We start from the raw sequence: 21,548 nt of genomic DNA, 5'->3' as shown, positions 1-21,548 counted from the left end.
TTTAAAGTATTAACAAATTTAATTAAAACTTTGATAGAGTTATATTTTATTTTTATTTATGTTAAAATTAAATTATTAACAAAATTATTTTAATTTAATTGTATTAATTATGTTTAAAATTTTAATTATTTTAATTGTTTAAATAGGTTATCAATCGTGTCTTTTTGTATAAAATTTAATCTGACCAGTTTAATAAATATGTTAAACGTGTCGTGTTATATTATACATTTAATATATATATATATATATATATATATGTTTAAGAACTTGAAACATTTAATTAATCATATCATGTTTGTGTTTACTTATAACTATTAAAACTTTATATTTACATAACACGATTAAGACACGTAATCATAAATGTTCAATTCTACAATCAATGTGAAAGGGATGATATTTTCATAAGGGTTATGTTGAAGTTGATCTTGGAGTTGTTGGTGTGGTTGACTAAAAATTGAGGTAATTAGAGAAATTTGTTTATGATGTTGCAGTTAAGCTATTAAAGATGAAAAAAACTGTGAAATTTGTTGATGTAAATTTTTTTTACCAAGAACATTTTTAAGTCTACTAGAAGAGTACCTGTGCTATGCAACGAGTTTATAAAATTTCATATATAGTTAATATAATGAAAACTGAAAACTGCATTTGAAAAAGCTTTATAAACAATTAATGAAGAAATATATATTAATCCATATCAATCTTATGTGGTACACACACTTACTTTAAACTTTAAAATCTTATAATTTAAAGCAAAAGACACATATGATTAAATTATAAACTTAACATTCCAAAAATAACTTAATCATGCAACAAAATCGTAAAACAAATTCCTCTCAATATTAACAAAATACAAAATAAAACAAATGCAATCATTCTTCATTTTACTTCACATAACATTCATAATTCTCTTATTTTTCAAGTGCTTAACTACTATTCCTTTTAATTCAATTTAAGCATTTGAAATGAAATCAAAAGAATTAGTGAACAATTAATTACATTAACAATAAGACATAAAATGAAATTGCTTTAGTAAAGTCACAAACTATTAAAATTCCCTAAATCAAGCCCATCAATTGAATTAAAAGCTTGAATAAAAGTGAAAGTAATAAAGAATTCAAATAATAAAAGCTTGAATAAACAAATGAAATGAGATAAAAAGAGAGAAAATTAGAAACTTACACCAAAAGTTTATGGTTAATAGGAGCAATTATATTACAAAAAAACATAATAAAAACCCAAATAATAAAAATTGGATAAATAAAAAATCATGGAATTAATTATTCAATTAATTATTTTATTTTTATTCTTATGATTTTTTAAACTAATTTCATAAATTTGAATTAATGCATAAATTGAAATTAAATAAATCAAATAAATAATTAAAAAGAAAAACAATGGGCAAGGAAATAAGATGAAGAAGAAAGAAGCTAGTTTATCTCTGTCTAATCTGTTTAATTAATTAAAAAAATCAAAAATTTGAATTTATATTTGTATTTTTACTTTTACTAGATCTCTCCTTTCTCTTCTCTCCTCTTTCCTCTTTCCTCACCACATTCTTTCATTCTTTCTCTAGATTCTTCGTCTTAAGCTAGAGAAGAAACCAAGAGAACACTCTAATGAAAAGAAAAATTTCTGGATTCTTGGCATTAGGAACAGATGGAAATGCCATGGCCTCCCAAAAACATAAAAACCCTTAAAAAACCTCTAAGTAAGAATAAATAAAAAAAACTTAAAAACAAAAGCATACATAAATAAAAAATACATAAGAATAAATAAAAGAAAAATCAAACTTAGAAAATAACAGCAAAACAGAAGTCGAACAATAAAATCTGTAGGAAAAAAAAAATCAAACTATGAGCATATGAAAGGGAAAAATCGAAAGCAAAATACAACTTCTTGAAGAACCAAAACATAAAGCAAATTAACACAATCAACAGAGATGGAAATGGAACAATATCAGTTGGATGCGAATAATACATTATAAAATACAAGTGCAAGAAAAAAAATACTTTTTCATCATTAATCAATTAAAAGGAAATCCAAAGCACTACTTTGTAACACAAATATATTGCATTTTTTTTCTATTTTATAAAATTGACTTAAAATTACAGTTAAAAATTGAATAATAATAATAATAATAATAATACATAACTTTTTAAAATGTTGTTTTCAAAAACTTATTAAAAAAATCACTACATGTATATCATAATTAGGCCGAGCACATGAATAAAACTAAACCATTGCCATCCCTATCCTAAATGATGATTGTGTCATTTTCACATGCATTTTTGGTATTAACCTCCTCAATTTAAAAAAAAAAATCAAAATCCCTAAACTAACATTTGATTCCCAAGGGAAAAAAATTAAGATGTAAAGGTTAAAAACTTAATTTTCAAGATTTTCTTATTAATTAAGCAAAAATTAGAGATATGACGGAAATTTTTACCTCAAATCGGAAATCGGAGAGATTTGAAACTCTATTTTATCAAATTGACCTTTATCAGGAATAAAATTGTTGTTGTATATACTTGAATTTTAATAAGAGAAGAAATAAATGCATTAGATTTAGATCAAGATCAATATAAACGCTTATGATTTGTGAAAAGATTTTTTTATTGAAGTAAATATATTTTTTGAGTGAAATTGAAACAAAAAAAATTTCTTTTACTATTTAGCTCTTTAAATTTTATTTGGCTCTCTTAATATGGTAAAATTTTATTGATTTAATTTTAAATATCATATTTATGAATAAATTGATTTATCATAAATTGGTAGATATTATTCTTAAATTTATCTAATGAAATTTTGTCACATCAGCAGAGACAAAAGTGTTGGATCAAATATTATTATTTTATTTACTATTCTAATAAATATGCAATATTATATAAGAATGTATTTGAATCTACTTTTCTATTTTTTTTGTTTTTTAAAAATAATGTTTCATTGTTTTTTATTCAACAAATTAATTTTTTTTATGTTGGTACTTGAAAATGATCGTGTAATTAGGGATAAACAAAAGTCGGTTAAAATTGAATTAATTGAAAAAATTTGATTAATTTGGACTGATTAATTCAGTTAAGTTGATTAAGTTAGCTAGAAAGTTCGGTTAAATCACTTAAATTTAATTGATTCGGTTAAAAAAAAATTGAAAACGAATTCAACTAACTTTTTATTTAATATATTTTAAAAGGTGCTCTTGCATATATATATTAACTCTAAAGAAGCTATTGCTCATATATTCTACAATTAATTCATAGCTTACTATTTTTATGTTGTTTAAAAAGAATTTTTTTATTATTTATATTTAAAAATTAATTTTTTTATAAATAAAAACAATCATATAATATCACGTGACTTTTTAAAATAGAACATATTAAATTCATTATTTGTTATTTGAGAAAAATATTTTTAATATCCTTAATCATTTAGGAAATTGATAGTGACTGTAATTGACAATTATTATCAATTAATCAATTTATACGAATTAGTAAGTTGCCGGGATGGACTGTCCACCCAATGGAATTTCAAAGGTGAAGCTAACGTGGAACATTGAGTACGAAACATGCCAGTGTGGATGATTTATTGATTTTGTTTTATGGCGGGAGAAGTTAACACTTTTATTTTGGACAAAGCTGTGATTAACAGCAAGTTTGAAGGATGGAGGCGTAATTTTGTTAACTTTTTTGTTTTCACCACGTCACTTGGTACTCTGTTCTGCAGTTACCAGCTTTTTTTTAGCACTGCCTTCCTTCGCACGCACAAGGCGCAACGACAACGAACTCGCCGTTTTAAGTACAGATACGTGGCAGTGTTCAGATTCTTCTGCCAACGTGTTCACAATTAAAGCGAGTTCTCTTTACGCTCCATTTTAGCGAGTGGCTTTCTAACTTCCTTAATGGCGCCTACAAACTTAAAATCTTGATGGCGTTTTTGCTATTTTCCAGAAACACTAGGGTCAATTATCTAATACGAAAATGGAAAAGTGAGATAAAACCTTTTCTTTTTTCCTTCAGATTTACCATTTTAGCAAAATGTAGCCGCTTAACTACCACACATCTCTCAAATTCATTCAAAATCCTTACCGTCCACCTGTCAATTACCCAATCGTGGCCCTTCGCTCATCACTTCGTCTACCCCGAAAATGTCGAGCCCAATTAATGAATCCTGCAGCTTTGAGTAATCCGTATAAAATCCCCACCGCACTTCTAAATCCGAGGGTTAATGTATCGCCACGTATCAAAATAGAAAAACCTGATAAGTATTTCCTATTTTTCCCATTTTTTTGACTTTTTAGGAATTCTTTTATTTTTTTGTTATTAATTCTATTTTTCCTATTTTGCCTATTTTTTTGTTATTTTGCCACGTATCTAAAACCTTACTCTCGTGAAACCGAAAGAAACCCTAGCTCTCGTCCCGTCTCACACGGTAAAAAAAAAAGAAAAAAAATTGAATTTCCAGAAAAAAAAAATTATCGAGAAATTAATTTCAAAAATCGACAAATCTATTAGGGTTTCAATTCGAAATCCCTAGATTCAAACCCTAGTCGACGCTCGTACTCTTGATATTCACGATTCAGCGGAGAAATTGATGTTATTTGATATACCGATCCAGGTAAGTAGTTAATTTTATTGCGATTTTCTTTGTTAATTGTTTAATTTGTTGAAGGAATTATTTGAATATATGGATATTGAGGATTGATCGGTTAATTTATGGGAAATTTGAGGGATCTTTTTCATTTTTCTTTATTTTTTGGCGTATTTTTGGTTTTACAGATCTGAAAAATGTGTGATGGGAATGTGAAAAGTGGGGGATTGGGGTTTCCCTGTTTGGATTGAAGGATTGTTGATGGAAAATAGAATAGGAAACTCTCATGGAGCGGAAATTCCTAGGAAATCAAGATCTTTGGATCTTAAGAGTTTGTATAAGTCTGGTGATTCTAAGGAGTCTTCTAAAAATAAGAGCTTGAAGAGGAAAGATAGTTCACAAGAAGGTGATGATGAGAAGAGGAGTAGTAATAATAACAAGAGAAAGAAAAGTAGGAAAGCTTTGCCTCTCAGTAGTTTTAGAACCGTTGATGGTAGCAATAGTAGCAAGAGTTTAACAGAAGTGTATAATGGGGGGTTCAGTTCGGGGTTGCATGATTCGGAAAGTTTGAAGAATTTGGGTTTGAGTCAGAAATTAAAAAATGGTTGTGGTGCTAATGGCATTTCACTTAGTTTGGGGGACAGTGAGACTAGGATTCCAAGGCGTAAACGTGGGTTTGTGGGGCGGAACAAGTTTGAGGGTGGTCAAAGGTTGAAGTTGGCAGGGCGATCTAGTAGTACAGTTGGTGATGTTAAGGAGGAAGTGAAGTTAACCAGTGAAGATTCTGGCACTCAGAATGAGTCTTCCAAGGTTAAACAGAAGAAGTTTATTGATGATTTTAAGGAAAATAGAAACAGTGAGTCCAGTTTAGTTCAGCATTTAAAGGAAGAAGATGGTGTTGCTGCTTACCTAGCTGTAAATGATGGTGACTCTTTGTTAAAAAAATCACAGAGGAATCCTAGGAAGAGGAAGGATTCGGTGAAGGGTGGTAAAAGCGTTGCAAAGAAGGCTGAGATTTTAGTTGGTTCTTCTGTTAAGACGTGTGATGATTTTAAAGAAGATGATGAAGAGAATCTTGAAGAGAATGCAGCTAGGATGTTATCATCACGGTTTGACCCGAGCTGTACTGGCTTTTCTTCAAACAGCAAAGTCTCTGTATCACCATCTGAGAATGGATTTTCTTTTCTCTTATCTTCTGGTCAGAATGCTAGTTCTGGGTCTAAGACTTTTTCTGGTTCGGAATCTGCATCTGTTGATGCTTCTGGTAGAGTGTTGAGACCAAGGAAAAGTCATAAAGAGAAAAGCAACTCGAGGAAAAGGCGCCATTTTTATGAAATTTACTCTGGAGATTTGGACGCGTCCTGGGTGTTGAATAGAAGAATCAAGGTGTTTTGGCCTTTGGACAAGAGTTGGTATTATGGCCTTGTCAATGAGTATGACAAAGAGAGAAAGCTTCACCATGTAAAATATGATGATCGTGATGAGGAGTGGATAAATTTACAGAATGAGAGGTTTAAACTCTTGCTTTTTCCCAGTGAAGTTCCCAGCAAGTCTGAGCGGAAAAGATCCCGGCGAAAGAGGTGTTCTGATGATAGAATCAGGAACTTGAAGCCCAACAGGGAGGAGAAGAGAAATGTTGTGACAGAAGATGACAGTGGTAATGGGAGCTATATGGATTCAGAGCCAATCATCTCCTGGTTGGCACGCTCTAGTCATCGTGTCAAATCCTGCCCTTTGCGTGCTGTGAAGAGACAGAAAACATCTGCCTCATCTCATAGTTCTCCGGGCCAACCGTTGTTGTGTGATGAGGCGGTGGATGAAAACAGTTGTCTGTACAGGGTTTCATTGAGAGTGGACAAAATTGAATTGTCTGGTGCCTCTGCATTGTCAGACAGACCAGTTGATGGCATTAGGGTTGAGGATTCTTCCTTGGGTAGCACCAGTTGCCTCAAGGACAGCAAACATCCTATCGTATATTTTAGAAGGCGGTTTCGCAGGACAGAGAAAGCATTGTGTCAGGCTTCTGAAGGCAATTGTGTTGCCAGTAGTGTATCTGAATCTATAACTTCCCTAGCTTCTGTTGATGAATTTCAGGATTTGGGAGAACTTGATGTTTGTCTGGGAAGGTTGGATCCTGAAGGAGATTTGTTGTTTAGTGATAATGCAGGGCAGTTACGATTAAATATTTCTTTGTTACGTACAAAACAATTCAGGTTTGGGTTGAGCTTCCCTGTGTTCTCTGTCTCAAATAACTTATTTGGAACAAAGAGCTTTTCGCTGGTTCATACTTTGTTGCTGCTTCAGTGTGGTACGGTGATGACTATCTGGCCAATGGTTCATCTGGAGATCCTTTTTGTTGATAATGAAGTTGGGCTAAGGTTTCTTTTGTTTGAAGGTTCCCTGAAACAGGCTGTAGCTTTTGTTTTCCGGGTCCTGACGGTATTTTATCTACCTACTGAGCAGGGGAAGTTTGCTGACCTGCAGTTGCCTGTAACTTCAATCAGGTTCAAGTTTTCTTGCTCTCAAGATTTTAGGAAGCAGATTGTCTTTGCATTTTACAACTTCCATGAAGTGAAGCATTCAAAATGGGTGTTCTTGGATTCTAAGCTGAAAAGACAGTGTCTGATCACTAGGCAATTACCTCTGTCTGAGTGCACTTATGATAACATTAAGGCTCTTCAGAATGGAACTAATCAGCTACTTAGTTCTCCTGCTTACAAAGACTCCTCATCACTTGAGGTATGCCTCTCTCCCATGTTATGTTGCTATTGAAACCTCAAAGGTGCTTTTTTTTATGTGTTTTACCTGTGATTATAGTTTTTTCATGGAAATGCATATTTTATCTTTTCCTATTTCCCCCTAAAACCGCTCTTGCCCCTGAAAAAAAGGGGAAAAGAGAAATTTGTGCCCCAAAATGATGCTATTTAGTTTTAGATTCCGGTGCTGTTGTTTTCTTCTGTGTGGCCATTTATCATCAGCAATGGGTACTGGAGAGTTTTTGGCATTGCTCTGTAGTTGGATATCTAATGTCTTTCTTTTGTTAGATGGCTGTTGTTAATTATTATGAAATTTGCTTGCCATTGACCAGGGTTTAAGGAGGAGAAGGTATAGGCAGGGTATCAGCCTTATGGGTGTCTCCAGAGAATCTAGTTTTCTGAAAGTTGGCCAATTTACTTCCAGTTCTGAGAAGAAGCACAGAAATCTTCCTCTGTTTGCCCTTTCTTTTGGTGCTGCACCTACTTTCTTTCTTAGTTTGCATCTTAAGCTACTTATGGAACATAGTGTTGCTCGCATCAGCTTTCAGGATCATGACTCCAATGAGCAGCTAGGAAGCTCTGGCGATTTGATGGTGGATGACAGTTCTAATAGAGAGGACTGTGTGGACAAAAGGTTTGACAGTAGTAGTGTAGAGAAAAATCTGAAGGCTTCATCAAAGGATGCTGCTTCTGACACTGAGTTAACAACTCTTGATCTCTCTGTTTGTGGTGATGAACATTGGAAAAAGTCCTCACAGAAGTATGAAAATGGTGATCAAACTATTTATGGAACTTTTGCCAGCTCTCATGAACCTGAAGAAGTTGGAGCCACGGCTATTGTTCCATTACAGAAGCAACAATGTGCCCATTCAGAGTCTGAGCAACTTGTTTCATCATCAAAGTCACTAGTTGATGGTGATAGGAACAATGCAGGGTCTAATTCCGTTTTGAATGATATTAGGGTCGAGATTCCATCCTTTGATCAATATGAAAATCATATTGATGGCGAATTACCCGGTACTCAACAGTCTAGTGATTTGACTTGGAATATGAACGGTGGCATTATCCCAAGCCCTAATCCTACTGCTCCTAGAAGTACATGGCATCGGAATAGAAGTAGTTCCTCATCGATTGGTTATAATGCCCATGGATGGTCAGAAGGAAAGGCTGATTTCTTCCACAATAATTTTGGAAATGGACCTAAGAAGCCACGAACCCAGGTATCATACTCAATGCCCTTTGGAGGTTTAGATTACAGCTCAAAAAATAAAGGCCACCACCAGAGAGGTCCTCCTCACAAGCGAATTAGGAGGGCTAATGAGAAGAGGTCTTCTGATGTTTCTAGAGGTTCCCAAAAAAACTTGGAGTTATTATCTTGTGATGCAAATTTACTAATTACTCTTGGTGACAGAGGATGGAGAGAATGTGGAGCACAGGTTGCGCTAGAGCTTTTTGATCATAATGAATGGAAGCTGGCTGTGAAAGTTTCAGGGTCTACGAGGTACTCTCACAAGGCACATCAGTTCCTGCAGCCTGGGTCTACCAATCGTTATACGCATGCTATGATGTGGAAAGGAGGAAAGGATTGGATCTTGGAGTTCACTGACAGGAGCCAGTGGGCTCTTTTTAAGGAGATGCATGAAGAGTGCTACAATCGTAACATTCGTGCTGCTTCAGTTAAGAACATTCCTATTCCAGGGGTTCGCTTGATAGAGGAATATGATGAAAATGCAGAAGTGACATTTTTTCGCAGTTCTTCCAAATACTTGCGGCAGGTTGAAACGGATGTTGAGATGGCTTTGGATCCATCCCATGTTTTATATGACATGGATAGTGATGATGAACAGTGGATTTCAAGAATTCGCAGATCTTCAGAAAGTGATGTTAGCAGCTGCTCATTGGAATTTTCTGATGAATTGTTTGAGAAGACAATGGACATTTTTGAGAAGGCTGCCTATACTCAACAGTGTGATCAGTTTAATTCTGATGAAATACAAGAGCTCATGGCTGGAGTTGGGTCCATGAAAGTAATCAGACCGATCTATGAGCATTGGCGACAGAAGAGGCAGAGAGTTGGACTGCCTTTAATTCGGCATCTTCAGGTATCTTTTGGATTGCTTGTCTTTCTTGGATTTGTTTCCTTCATTTTTATGTTTATAATATTTGTACCTTTTAGATTGCAAACTGACTGAAACTGTCAATATCTTTTTGGTGCAAGGGCACTTGATTTACTGAAGTACTGGGTTCTGCAGTTGTATTCCATAGTCTTACTGCTGTATACTTATTGATTTATTTATATGTTCTTTCTTCTCGAACCTTTGTACTTGCCATCTTCTTAGAATAGGAGTGACTTTGTTGTAGAGAAATGAGTGATGCGAAGGCAAGGAAAAAAAAAAATTCTTCTCATGAACCTGAAGAAAAATGAAAACTTCAATTACAAGTATTATTCAGTTATTCTGTTATTTTTTACATAATGTTTGCCTTCACCCTCACAATTTATATAACAAATGAATCCAAATACACTTTCCCCAAATTCATCTTCCTAAATGTAGTATTAGGATTAGGGATTCTAGGAGTCTATATAAATCAAAGTATTCTTTCTATTGAGATATTGATTATTATCAGGGAATTTCCTGCATTATTGCTTTTGTGATTGGTTTACGCGATTAACCTTAGGTGTGACTTCTAAACAGTTTTAGTTGTGAAGCTTTGGATCTTTCCTTTCTTCTTGATGTGTGACACAATCAACCTTAGGTGTTAAGCTTAGGGATCTTTTCTCTCGTCTTTTCTTCATTCGATTCTTTCTGCTTTCCTTGAGAATCAGATCAGGGAATTGACTTAGACCCAGCCACTTGTGGCCCTACATCATAAGGTGTATGGCTCTTTTTTTTGTTCTTCTTGTGTCTTCTGTTTCATATTAACAAACTTGTTTCTTTTGGCCCCTTGTCAACACAATTACACACTTGGATGCATGCATGTATTTCACTTTGGGGTTGCAATTTTTTTTATATATGGTGGGTTCTTGTTAATATGTTCCTGGGTGAAGATGATTGCATTTGGAAGTTCTGACACTTCATTATATCATTTATATTTTGTAGCATTATATGTTGTTGTCTAGTTCCAATCATTCTTAATATAATAAACTGGAAATTTGGTTTCCTCCTCTGTGTTTGTCACAAAGAGTAAGTTGTCCTCAGGTGTTGTTGCTTTTATTCTTTTTCTTTATACACCTAATTTTTATTGTATATTTTGGGTTGTCTGATTGGTACCTGTCAATGGGAGTTGTGGTTTCCATGCAATGATCTCTATACTGGATTTCTCTTTTTGATGGACCTGTTCTATATCCTATCTGATTTTAGAACCTCAGAAATTTTCAAATTCATCTCTCAAAGTTCTCATTTTACCCGACAATTTCGCCATGTCTGGTGTGAGTTTTTTGTATTTTTTGTGTTTGTTTTTATCTTAAACATGCTATTGTGTCTAACTTATAATCAAATATTTGGGTGTCATTCAGCCGCCATTGTGGGAAATGTATCAACGGCAAGTGAGAGAGTGGGAGCTATCTATGTCAAAAGTTAACCCTATTCTCCCCAATGGATGCTCAGATAAGGTTCCATCCATTGAGAAGCCCCCCATGTTTGCTTTCTGTTTGAAACCCCGGGGTTTGGAAGTGCCAAACAAAGGGTCAAAACCAAGATCTCAGCGGAAAATTTCAGTTTCTGGTCAAAGCAACCATGCGTTGGGAGATCATGAGGGTTGTCATTCCTTTGGTAATGTTCTTTGCAATTTCACTTTCATCTGGCTTTTTGTAATGTTTTCTTTTGCAAGTCTTACTTTATATGTTGTCATTTCAGGAAGAAGATCAAATGGATTCCTGTTTGGGGATGAAAAGGTTCTATATCCTGTGCATAACTATGAATCTTTAGAGGATTCCCCACTGTCTCAGGCATCACCAAGGGTATTTTCACCACGAGATGTAGGCAGCATGGGATATTTCTCCATGGGCAGTGATGGGTTTAATAAGAAATATCACCAGAAACTTCAAAGGAGCAAGTCAAAGAAATTTGGCAATTTTCTATCATCAAATGACGCACAAATGATGGCTTCATATAGCCAGAGACTAATGGGCAAGAGAAATGGAATTCGTCAGTGGAACATGGGCTTTTCTGAGTGGCAAAGCCAGCGGCATTCCTTCTCAGATGGTTTTCAAAGGCATGGCCCCGAACAGTTGGATAATTCTGATATTGATGAGTTCAGGTTGCGTGATGCATCTAGCGCAGCCCAGCAGGCACTTAATATGGCCAAGTTCAAAAGAGAGAGAGCTCAGAGATTGCTTTTCAGAGCAGATCTAGCAATTCACAAGGCTGTGGTTGCTCTCATGACTGCAGAGGCAATCAAAGAATCTTCTGAGGACTTAAATGGTGATGGGTAGAATAATCTGATGAAATATGGAGGGTGGACAGAATGAAATTAGCCAGCACCATGCATTTCTGGAATTGAAGAGTACCTAAAGAATTGACATTGTTTTTGCTGGAATGGGTCTGGTTTTTCCATTCTCAGTGATGGTGGCCAGGAGTTGTTGACTGATCCAGTGTAAAAGTTCTAACAGGAGAGCTGTGAGCAGTAAGAGTAGTACTTTGCTTCTGCTGCATATCGTGGCAGTGTTTTTTTGTGCAACTTCACAGCTTTTTCAGTCAGTAGGTTTTGTTAATCCCAACAGCAGGCTACCAGTTGAGTGCAACTGTTGTTTGATCCTGCGGGTAAGGGGTGTATGGAATTTTGGCAGCCGATCTTTGTACAGATATATATTTTTTTTCCTTACCTCTTATTTTGTTCGATTTTTCCCCTTAGCCTTGATGTCAGAGTAGCAGTTGGCCCAAATAATACAGCACCCCTTTGAATCAAATTACAATTTCCTGTCTGATTGAAATGTTTGGAGCATTTCGTAGGTATGTATCAACCAAAAGCGCACATCTGAAATGAGGAAATAGAGAATGCTGTAAGTAATTATCTTTATAAATTTTCACAGAGATTCATTAGAAGGCAAGAATCTTTTGTTGCTTCACATTGTTACATGTGTCTTATTGATTTTGAATTGTCTGGAGCAATAGATGATTTGGGAAGCGTTTATGTACAGCCTGTTCCTTGTTTTTCTGTATTGCTTCAAGAAATAACAGCAACATGTCCCAAACAGAAGCAATATATATCCTTCATAATTTTATTTATTTTATGTCTGGAAAATTTTCGAATTATGTATTTCCTCCATAGAGTCCATCAGCTCTGCTCTTGCCTACCCAAATTCGATGTTAGCTATTTCTTGGCCAAGGAGGATTGACACTCAGCCTCTTGAGATTATTTTATTATTTGTAATATCCTGCAAATTTTAGTTTTTCCACAGCTATAATGGATAAATTAAAAAGTTTAGACCATATTTTTTTGTTAAACAAAATTAATTAAATCAAATAAATTGCTTCTTTGTTGATGTTGAAAATAAAAAGTGAAAGGCAAAATGTCATGGATTATTATTTTATATGGGCTTATTTCTTATTTCTTTTTTTTTTTTTTATAAAACACTCTACATGAGTGGATAGAATATTCAAATATTTTAACCTAAAAGGTCAAAAAGGCTCTGGGAAAAGTTTAATCTAAAATTTTAAAACTACTCGTTAGATGACTTGTTTGTATTCTTCAAATACAATGACTTGTTTTTATTAGGAATATATAAAAGTTAGAAATTACAAAATAATTTTAAATTGACAGGAAAATTATTTTTATTATCTTTCGTCTATATTATCATTTAGAGTTAATTCTTTAATTTAACAAAATTATTTAAAAATTAAAATAAATAATATTAGGATAAAATATTCATGCATTTTCAAGTATCGACTAAAATTATATAAAAATTTATTAATTTGAGGAATAGACACTCTACTCTAAAAGAAAGTCTGACGTAAGATATATAAATTCAACAGTTAGTTAATCGTTAAGACTTGCGTTAATTTATTAATGTGATAATAATTTTTAGACAATTTTACCTTCGAACATGTCAAAAATTACAACATTATATAAAATTTTATTTTTTATAATAAAAAAAGCCCACCTTTTTTTTTAGCTAGATTTGCGCTCCCTCGAGAGAGCGACAAAACTCCCCATTGAAGGTGCTCTCGAGGGAGCGGTAGAGCTCTCTCTTAGAGTTGAAGAGTGTCAAATCTGGTCACGAGATGACTAGTCGATGTAAGAGAGAGTCGTCGATGAATTAAATAATCTAAACAAGAGAAAAGTTGAGAGAAAGAAGAAAAAATATTTTAATCTTTTTACTTTTTTTTGTTAGTGGAGTTAAGGTTTTTGAGACAGACTATTTATTTTTCAAAATTGATAAATCTTTGTATAAGTTTGATCAAAAATTAAAAATGTACGGATATTTTATTTATAATATTATATCAAATTAAACATTTTTTTTAGAATTTTTTTCTTTGTTTTGCTCTCTCTTGTACGCAGATAATGAGTGTGCACATTCTAGTAAATTAGAAAGTAGCAAAAGATTTAAATAAAAAACTTCTGAAAAGAAAAAAAGAAATAAAAAAATAGTAAAGTGGAATCCAGCATGACCAACGTTCAACGGCTCAAAACGGTCACCTAACCGTTTTTCCCGGCAAATTTCTCTCTCTTTCTTTCTTCTTTCTGGCTTTCTGCAATAAATCAACCTTCTCCTTTTCATTTCTGTTTCTCTCGCTAGTAATTAAGGTTCAAATAAATATTTATTTATCCCTACTTGTTTGTTTCCTGAGAAAGTTCGGAAATATAAAAGAAGAGAAAAGTTTATGCCTCTTTTTCTTCATTTTTTTATGATAAAATTTAAATAATCCTTTGATTTTGTTTCATCAGTTCGCCAAATGGATGTAACAAGCTTGAACTGAGCATTATGTTCATTTCTATCAAAACGATTGATTATTTGGGGATCGGGATTCTGATTCTTTTTGGATGAAACAGGGGTAAATCTTCTTTTTCTTTTCTTTTTTTTTTTTTTTGAGAAAATGGGGAATAAGAAGATAAAGGAAGATGATAAAACGGAGAGGACGATTCGGGCTCTTCTCAAACTTCCCGAGAATAAAAGATGCATCAATTGCAATCTTTTGGTAAGGTTTTCTCTTCTTTACTTGTATATTTTATACGTCTATTTTTCAAGTTTCATGGTTTTTATGTATGGAATCATCAAAATTATCAGAGGTTTCCGTGGTTCTAATTTTCCCTAAAATTTCTTGTTAATAGTTATATGTATAGAACATGAGGGATTTCACTGTTTATCAGAAGTGTTTCAGTGGGTATCAAAGTCAATTCTTAACATTCTTTTTTCTTGGCAGGGTCCCCAATATGTTTGTACCACTTTCTGGACTTTTGTTTGCACCACCTGTAGTGGCATACAGTAAGTGTTAGCCTTATCTTGAGTTTCTTAATTAAAATTTTCATACTTCTAACTATCTTCTCCCTAACAAGAAAGAGGTTCTAAAGGGATTGAAAGCAACTGCCTAGTTCAGTTCATTTATGTATTACCTGGTCCATGGATCTTCATATTTCAGTAGGGAATTCACTCATAGGGTGAAACCGGTATCAATGGCTAAATTTAGTGAAGAAGAAGTGAATGCTCTTCAAGCAGCAGGAAATGAGGTCTGTATGAATAGTCAGTGAGCGATGTGGTCACATTTCTTCATGTTTTCATTGCCTAACTTATTTCCCATTTTTTTGCAGCGGGCAAGACAAATTTATTTCAAAGCATGGGATCCTCAACGTAATTCTTTACCTGATGGCAGGTTACCAAGCATCTTTCATTTTTTAAGTTTTTTATGCCCCATTGGGAATGTGTCCCAATTCTCATATGTTTGCTTTCAGTAATCTTCATCGGCTCCGAGATTTCATCAAGCATGTCTACGTGGAGAGGAAATACGCTGGGGAGAGGCGTGATAGGCTTCCGAGTGTGAGATTGGTAATGCATTTTTAGTATGTTATCGTTACTTCTATCTACTCTTTTTGCCAATATTCACCATCTTATAATTTTAGAAGTGATTGGTTCGAGAAGGTTGGGACACATTAATTTTTACTTCTGGAATAGTCAAACACATTTTTGGGTGCTCCACAGTCAAAGGCCACTCCATTGTTTTTATAGATTCTTGTACATATTGTATAGGGGCACAGGGCGGGTTCCCCTGAAAGCAGGAAGGTCAGTGTGTTTAGTGGTATATCCAAAAGTCCACTTTATGAAGATAGACATGAATGGAGTTCTAATGAGGGATCTAGTCCTGCTGGAAGAAGTGATGCTGTTAGGGGTTACTATAATGAGAGAAGTAGTCCTCGATTTGCCCAAGAAGATTCAAGATATGGAGGTTTCCGTAGAAACCCTCTGTGTATCGAGATTGTTGATAACAGGCTCCGATCAGATGGTTGTGGAAGTGCCAGGAGACAAAATAAGCACATCTTTTCACATAGAGAACCTATGGCCCGAAGCGGGTCATCCGACCATCAAAAGAACATGGATAGGTCCGTTTCTCCAGTGGTGCGCCCAGTTAGAGATATTTTGGGGGAAAATGCTCCTACCCTACAGGTGGGTGAACATTCAAAAGCAAATGCTGGGAGGGATCCTGATGGTTCCGCTATAAACCAGGTGACGTTGTTGCTAACTTGGTATTTCCTTTCTATTTTAATATGACTTGCTAATGGTGTTCCCTTAGAGGCTTGTCGTTTATTATTATTTTATTTTGTTTTCAAAAAACATTATAGGTTTCTTTTACTTAACCACGTACAACGATCATTCAGAAGTTCAGAACTAGCAAGTGCACCATGTGAATTTGCAGAAGGCATAGTGACTACTTAGAAACTATGCCAGACCCTTGGTACTTTTTCCCTTATCATTAGAGTTTTGTTCTCTTTCTCTTGAAAGGGATGGATGTAATTTAGCTACGAAACTCTGCATAGGATTTCATTTATATAGTATATGAATGCTTATATAAATAGATTAGTGAAAGAACTTGTTTCATAGAGTAAAATTTTAAATTGTGCCCGTGAGAAGCCGTGGATTACTTCTTATTTGTAGTTTTGCAGTTTGAATTTTGTTAAATGCTTTCATTAATTTGGCAGCCTATCATATTCTATTTTCATGTGGCTGTTTAGAACATTCTTTGCAATTAACCTGTTATTTTGTTGCTTTGCAGAAGATTGCATCATCTGGTGGCATGGAAAGTTTGATTGATTTCAGTACGGATTCTGAGCCCTCTAATGCTGTGGCAGCACCAGATATGCAGCAAGTCCCTCCATCACATGACGCTGGTGACCAGTCCTCAGATGAACTCTCTTCAAAGGACAAAGCACCTCCTGCCTCCAGTGCAAATTCTCTGGAATTTTTACTGTTTGATCTGTCAACTCCATCTGTGGAACCTGTTGATAATGTGTCTGCTGTGCCAGGTACCACAGGTGCTCCATCTACTGCATCTGGACAGAGCATTTCAGTGGACAGTGTTTCTCCAGCAGCAACTGCAGAACAGATTTTGGCATTGACAAGTATTGGCTTTTCAACAATGCCACCAGTTATAAATGTCCTACAAAAACCTTCCAATGTAGGCCCTCTTCAAGCCACAACTCACATTAATGGTGACTATAGAGTCAAAGCTCCTGAGGGGCAGCAAAAGCATCAGTCTTCTATGTTCTCTGTTTCTGATAATTGCTTTACTTCACAACAAAGTAATACAACAGTTGAAGCATCACATAGCCAGGTGATCATTGGAGTTGATTAGAAGTTGGTGAAAACTAAATAAACATGAAGAATATACCCTGTGTTTTGTATTAAAATATGTTGTGAACTCCATTTCAGTTGCTAACCCTGTTGCTTGGTGTGCATATTTGCAGCTTGGTACTTCATTGCTTATGCTTAATGCCCAACAATCTTCCAATGTATCAATTGAACAATCATTTCAAGGCCCCTCAAAATCAGCTGAAGAAACAAGTTATGAAGTTCGAGCACGGTCTCTTTCAGCAGAAACAAAGTCTAGTGGAAGAAAGGAACTTCCGGAGGTGATGGTTTTCTCTTACATTGTCTCAGATATTTATTAATTCTCTTAACAATATATGCTACCATCTTTGCAGGACCTCTTTACTACAAGCTATGCGTCAGCCCCTGCAGCAGTTCCAGGGTGGCAATATGGTCTACAGCATGGAATGGGATTTGGCATGCAGTATTATCCTAATGCAGTGGTATCTCTAAGAATTCGAGTTCTGTAATTTCTCTGTTAATTTTTGCTCTTTTTTTGGATATGTTAAACTGTATGTATATGTTTACAGCATGCAGCAGCATTTCGAAGCACTGCAAAGGCAAATCCATTTGATCTTAACAGTGAAACGACTCCAGAGCAAGCCCGATCAGTAGGCACCACACATACAAACTTATTGCACACCTTGATTACTGCTTTTTTAACTTTTAATTCTTTTTTTAAAGATAAAAGTTGCCTCTGCTCCACTTTCTGCACTTTTAGTTCCCTTAATGAAGTGATTTCTATTCAGTTGATCATTATCATTTTATGAAAACAATAGTTTTATATAATAAAAGCTTTTTGATTGAAGGTTTCAAGAGTTCTTATTTTTGTTTTGATACAATGACATAGCTTCTATTTCTCCAAAAGTATTAGAAATATTTTTTGTATCTGAATGCTCTTTCTCTAGCCTTCAAATGTACATTTTTAATTGTTATTTGTTCTGTAGTTTCCTTCAATGGCATCTTTGCCAGGAGGCCTCCCTAGTGTTCAAGCTCCTACTGGCTTGTCTGATACGACCAGTTTTGATGCCCATTCTTTAGGAATGACATCTCATTCATCATATCTTGCATCTTTGATGACTCCGGAGTCACCTTGCACATTGGCTATGCCTTCTAGTAAATTCACTTACTTCTCTTGGAATTCTGCTAAATTTTCCTCTTAATATGGTTTTATTATGCTTATGATGAATTTATGATCTTAGATGCATACATGGGAGATCAACCACACATTGGTGTGCCACCTTCCAGGTGACATTTCTTTCTGGCTGTCTTATATTATATGCATGTATCACATGATCTTAGACAGAAGTTAAAAGTATGCCACTGTAAATAAATATTGGTAAGGTCTTAAAGTTGGATGATACTTTCATGTAACTGGATATCTAGGGCAAAAGCTTTGCTGACATCTTATTGCCGTTTTCCTCTAGCTAGCATGCATGTTATCTAAGCTTAATAAAATGCTTTTGTTCTAAATGTCATCAATAGAGTTTGTAAGTTAATAACTTTGGGAATCAGTCCCTTGCCCTTTCCCTCTCTCTCCACCACCCTGTCTTCTCTCTGCGTGTTATGAACTTTTCTGGCTACTTGTGATATGATTTTCTCTGTCAAAATGAAATGATGTTAAGATTTTGGATTGTCATTGTAGACCACAAGTAATTGGCAGTGATGAATTTAGTAGGGGCTCTGTCTGTACAACTCAGGAACCTACAGGTGGACACTCAGCATCTAATTCTCCACTCTCTTTTCCTAAAATGGGAGCAAATCCATTTGGATAAAGGAATAAAAAAGTACCGAGTCCTGCTTCCATTTTGTACTTTGAGCCTCCAAAATCCCAAAGCATAAGTCAGACTTCTTTCTGGTTGAAAAATCGAAAAGAAAAGTTGCATGATTGATGATGTCTTCTGACTTCTGTATCATGGATCAAGAGTATCAAAGATGATGTGAAAGAAGCATATGAAATTGAGCATTCTGGACCAGGATACATTCGCAAGAAGGTTAAATCCATTTTGTAAACTTCTCGTTGCCATTATTTCTTTCCTGCCTGGTTTGATCTCCCTGCTATAGTATTAGCTCCTTGTCCTTTTCATTAAGTGATTATAGTTTTTCAATTTTTCTATCTGCTGTAGTTACCAGTTTGTATTCATATAGTTTCATAGTGAATGTAATCCAGCTAGAGAGTATTGCTACATCACCAATGCAATCACTCTCCCTAAAATAGATAATTTAAAATCGCTGATTAGATGATCTCTGTTTTGTTTGTATAGTCAACAATGCTGGGTTATCAAAAAGAATACAATAGGGTCCTCAAATTTGTCAGGGGAAGGCGTACCTTTTTCTTAAAAAACAAAATAGATGTATGCTTACAGCTTAGATTGACTTTGGCACGATGAACAACCAGGGGAGGGCTGTCCCACGCAACATATAAACAGATAGGATCATGGAGAATATGCTGTGCATTGGTTTTGACTTTCATTCTCTTCTTGCCCTCATTCAGGGTTTGGATTTTGAAAGCCAACAAGGAGAAGGATAGAAGAAAAGCTTATTAAATAGCTAATAAGGAAATTCAATGAAACAAAATACGCTTCTAGAGTTCTTTCAAGCATTCTTTACACACAGCTTAACTTTACAACATGGTATTATTATGGAGTACCAGGCATGCACACCGTAGAACAGGGCTGATCTCTGCTCAGGTTGCGTAACTTAAGAAGCACATGCACTAGCATTCCACACACAAAGCCAAGTGCTGCACTTGAGCCCACAAGGGAAACAGCTGTGCATATTAGCATCACAAACGATTCTTCCTTTGAATTCATGTCCCTGCAAGTCATTGCTAGTTCAATCCCTGCAAACAACAGCAAAACACCCAAAAGACCAACGGGAAACTGGTGCAAAATCGTCACCAAAGAAGTTCCCAATATCAAACCCAAGACCAACTTGGCTGCCCCAAGAATGGCTACACACCCACCACTCCTGCCTCCAAACTTGTACTGCCCAGCTAGCCCACCTGCACCATGGCAGCATGGCATGGCACCAAACCAGCACCCCACCAAGTTCATTAGCCCGACAGTTACTGAAACTGAGGTAGCCGAGAATTCCCTTCCTGGAAAAAGATCTGATGACAATTTGCAGACCGCAATCACTGAGTTTAGTACTGATAAAGGCAGTTGAGGAATTGTACCCTTGATGAATCCTTCCTTCCATGAATGACTAGTTATTTTCACAACCTCTATAGAAGACGGTCCAAATTTAATGTCATTCACAACTTTAGGCCCTCTTATGAATGCCAAAACTACACCTAACAAGAATATGATAAAAGCTGAAGGAATAGTAGCCATTACTTTCCTGATTTTTTTTCTTCTCGTGTTCCTTTCTTCAGCAACATTAGCCTCTCCTTCATTTCTTTCTTCACCTGCACCGTTAACAACAATTATGAAACAAGCACAAACAATTGCCAAAACCAATCCATCCAATCCCAGCCAATGCCTATCCCCTTTAGATTTTGACTTGGAAAAATCCTGAACGTTTCTAATGTACTTAACAGCAGTCATAGCAAATGACAACCCTTGTGACAGCTGAATTCCCCTAACAACAGATAGAGGTATAAGTTTGTACACTAGCTGCATCAACCCCGTAGCACCCAAAACCAACAAAATCGCACCAGCACAGATTCCAGCTGCCATAATTTCCGGGATATTAAAATCGGAACCATTTGATATAGCTACCGCTGCAATCGCCTTCATCGGTTGGACAGGCATCGGAACACCATAAATGGCGCCGGTGACAATGTTGTAGACACCAGTGAATATTAACGTGGTGCCCAAGTTAAGGTCCTTGGCAAGTGTCAAGGCCAACACAATAGGAATATATGTGCCCAAGTCTCCCATGGCACCATTCAATTCTGCCCATTTGGATTGGAAAACTAAGTTTCTTTTCACTTTATCAACTATGTTGGTCGGTGAAGGGTTGCTGGGAGGGTTTTCAGTCAAGTGTTCAGCGGTTCGGCGAAGTGGGACTTGGGGGCTTCGAGACTCCATGGCTGTGAAGTGTATCTGTGAATGTGCGTTTTATTTATACAAGCAACTCGGTAAACGTTGACCATCCTTTTGGTTCATGAGAGGCCGATAGTGAACCGAAAATATGAGCCGCTCCTTATGGCGTGAAGCATCTTCTGAACAGCGGCCTTGAAAACCACAACATATTCTAATCACAGTTGTAATGTAAACGAGAAGACATAAATGCACGTGCGCGCCGTGCATAGGTAACAATTACGTGGATAACACCATTTCAGGTTGATTTATTTTTCGTTGAGGGAGATTTGGATAATTTTTGAGTTTAGAATGTTTTAACTTCAAGTTATTTTAAAATTGACACTTAATTATTTGAGTTTGTATCATTTCAAATTTAAATTATTA

The 21,548-nt window shown here is 35.4% G+C and overlaps 3 protein-coding genes across 4 annotated transcripts; 2 read left to right on the top strand and 1 right to left on the bottom strand.

Moving 5' to 3' along the window:
• Window positions 1–4,334: 4,334 nt before the first annotated feature.
• On the top strand, window positions 4,335–12,405 carry LOC18588928 (Enhancer of polycomb-like transcription factor protein). Its single transcript, XM_007013665.3, has 5 exons — window positions 4,335–4,611; window positions 4,773–7,323; window positions 7,673–9,442; window positions 10,855–11,110; window positions 11,195–12,405. Exons 2-5 carry the CDS (start codon window positions 4,846–4,848, stop codon window positions 11,770–11,772), a joined length of 5,082 nt encoding a protein of 1,693 aa, XP_007013727.3. The 5' UTR covers window positions 4,335–4,611; window positions 4,773–4,845; the 3' UTR covers window positions 11,773–12,405.
• A 1,513-nt stretch (window positions 12,406–13,918) lies between these two features.
• On the top strand, window positions 13,919–19,380 carry LOC18588927 (uncharacterized). 2 transcript variants are annotated; one of them, XM_088810070.1, is made up of 13 exons: window positions 13,919–14,476; window positions 14,702–14,763; window positions 14,921–15,005; window positions 15,087–15,148; window positions 15,228–15,321; window positions 15,523–15,996; window positions 16,544–17,101; window positions 17,235–17,399; window positions 17,472–17,579; window positions 17,667–17,747; window positions 18,084–18,252; window positions 18,339–18,384; window positions 18,782–19,380. In XM_088810070.1, the coding sequence occupies exons 1-13, from the start codon at window positions 14,375–14,377 to the stop codon at window positions 18,909–18,911; spliced, it is 2,136 nt and encodes a 711-aa protein (XP_088666196.1). In that variant the 5' UTR covers window positions 13,919–14,374; the 3' UTR covers window positions 18,912–19,380. The 2 variants fall into 2 exon arrangements, with proteins under 2 accessions (XP_088666196.1, XP_017982230.2); XM_018126741.2 differs by having other exon boundaries at window positions 14,918–15,005.
• A 283-nt stretch (window positions 19,381–19,663) lies between these two features.
• On the bottom strand, window positions 19,664–21,285 carry MOT1 (molybdate transporter 1). The gene has a single exon (XM_007013663.3). It carries the CDS (start codon window positions 21,168–21,170, stop codon window positions 19,776–19,778), a length of 1,395 nt encoding a protein of 464 aa, XP_007013725.3. The 5' UTR covers window positions 21,171–21,285; the 3' UTR covers window positions 19,664–19,775.
• Between the last annotated feature and the right edge of the window lie 263 nt (window positions 21,286–21,548).

The sequence above is a fragment of the Theobroma cacao genome, chromosome 9, assembly GCF_053813885.1.
Source record: "Theobroma cacao isolate CCN51 chromosome 9, ASM5381388v1, whole genome shotgun sequence".
In the NCBI taxonomy this organism is placed as follows: domain Eukaryota; kingdom Viridiplantae; phylum Streptophyta; class Magnoliopsida; order Malvales; family Malvaceae; genus Theobroma; species Theobroma cacao.
Note: the sequence above shows the minus strand (reverse complement) of the source record. Positions and strands in the feature narration are given on the sequence as shown.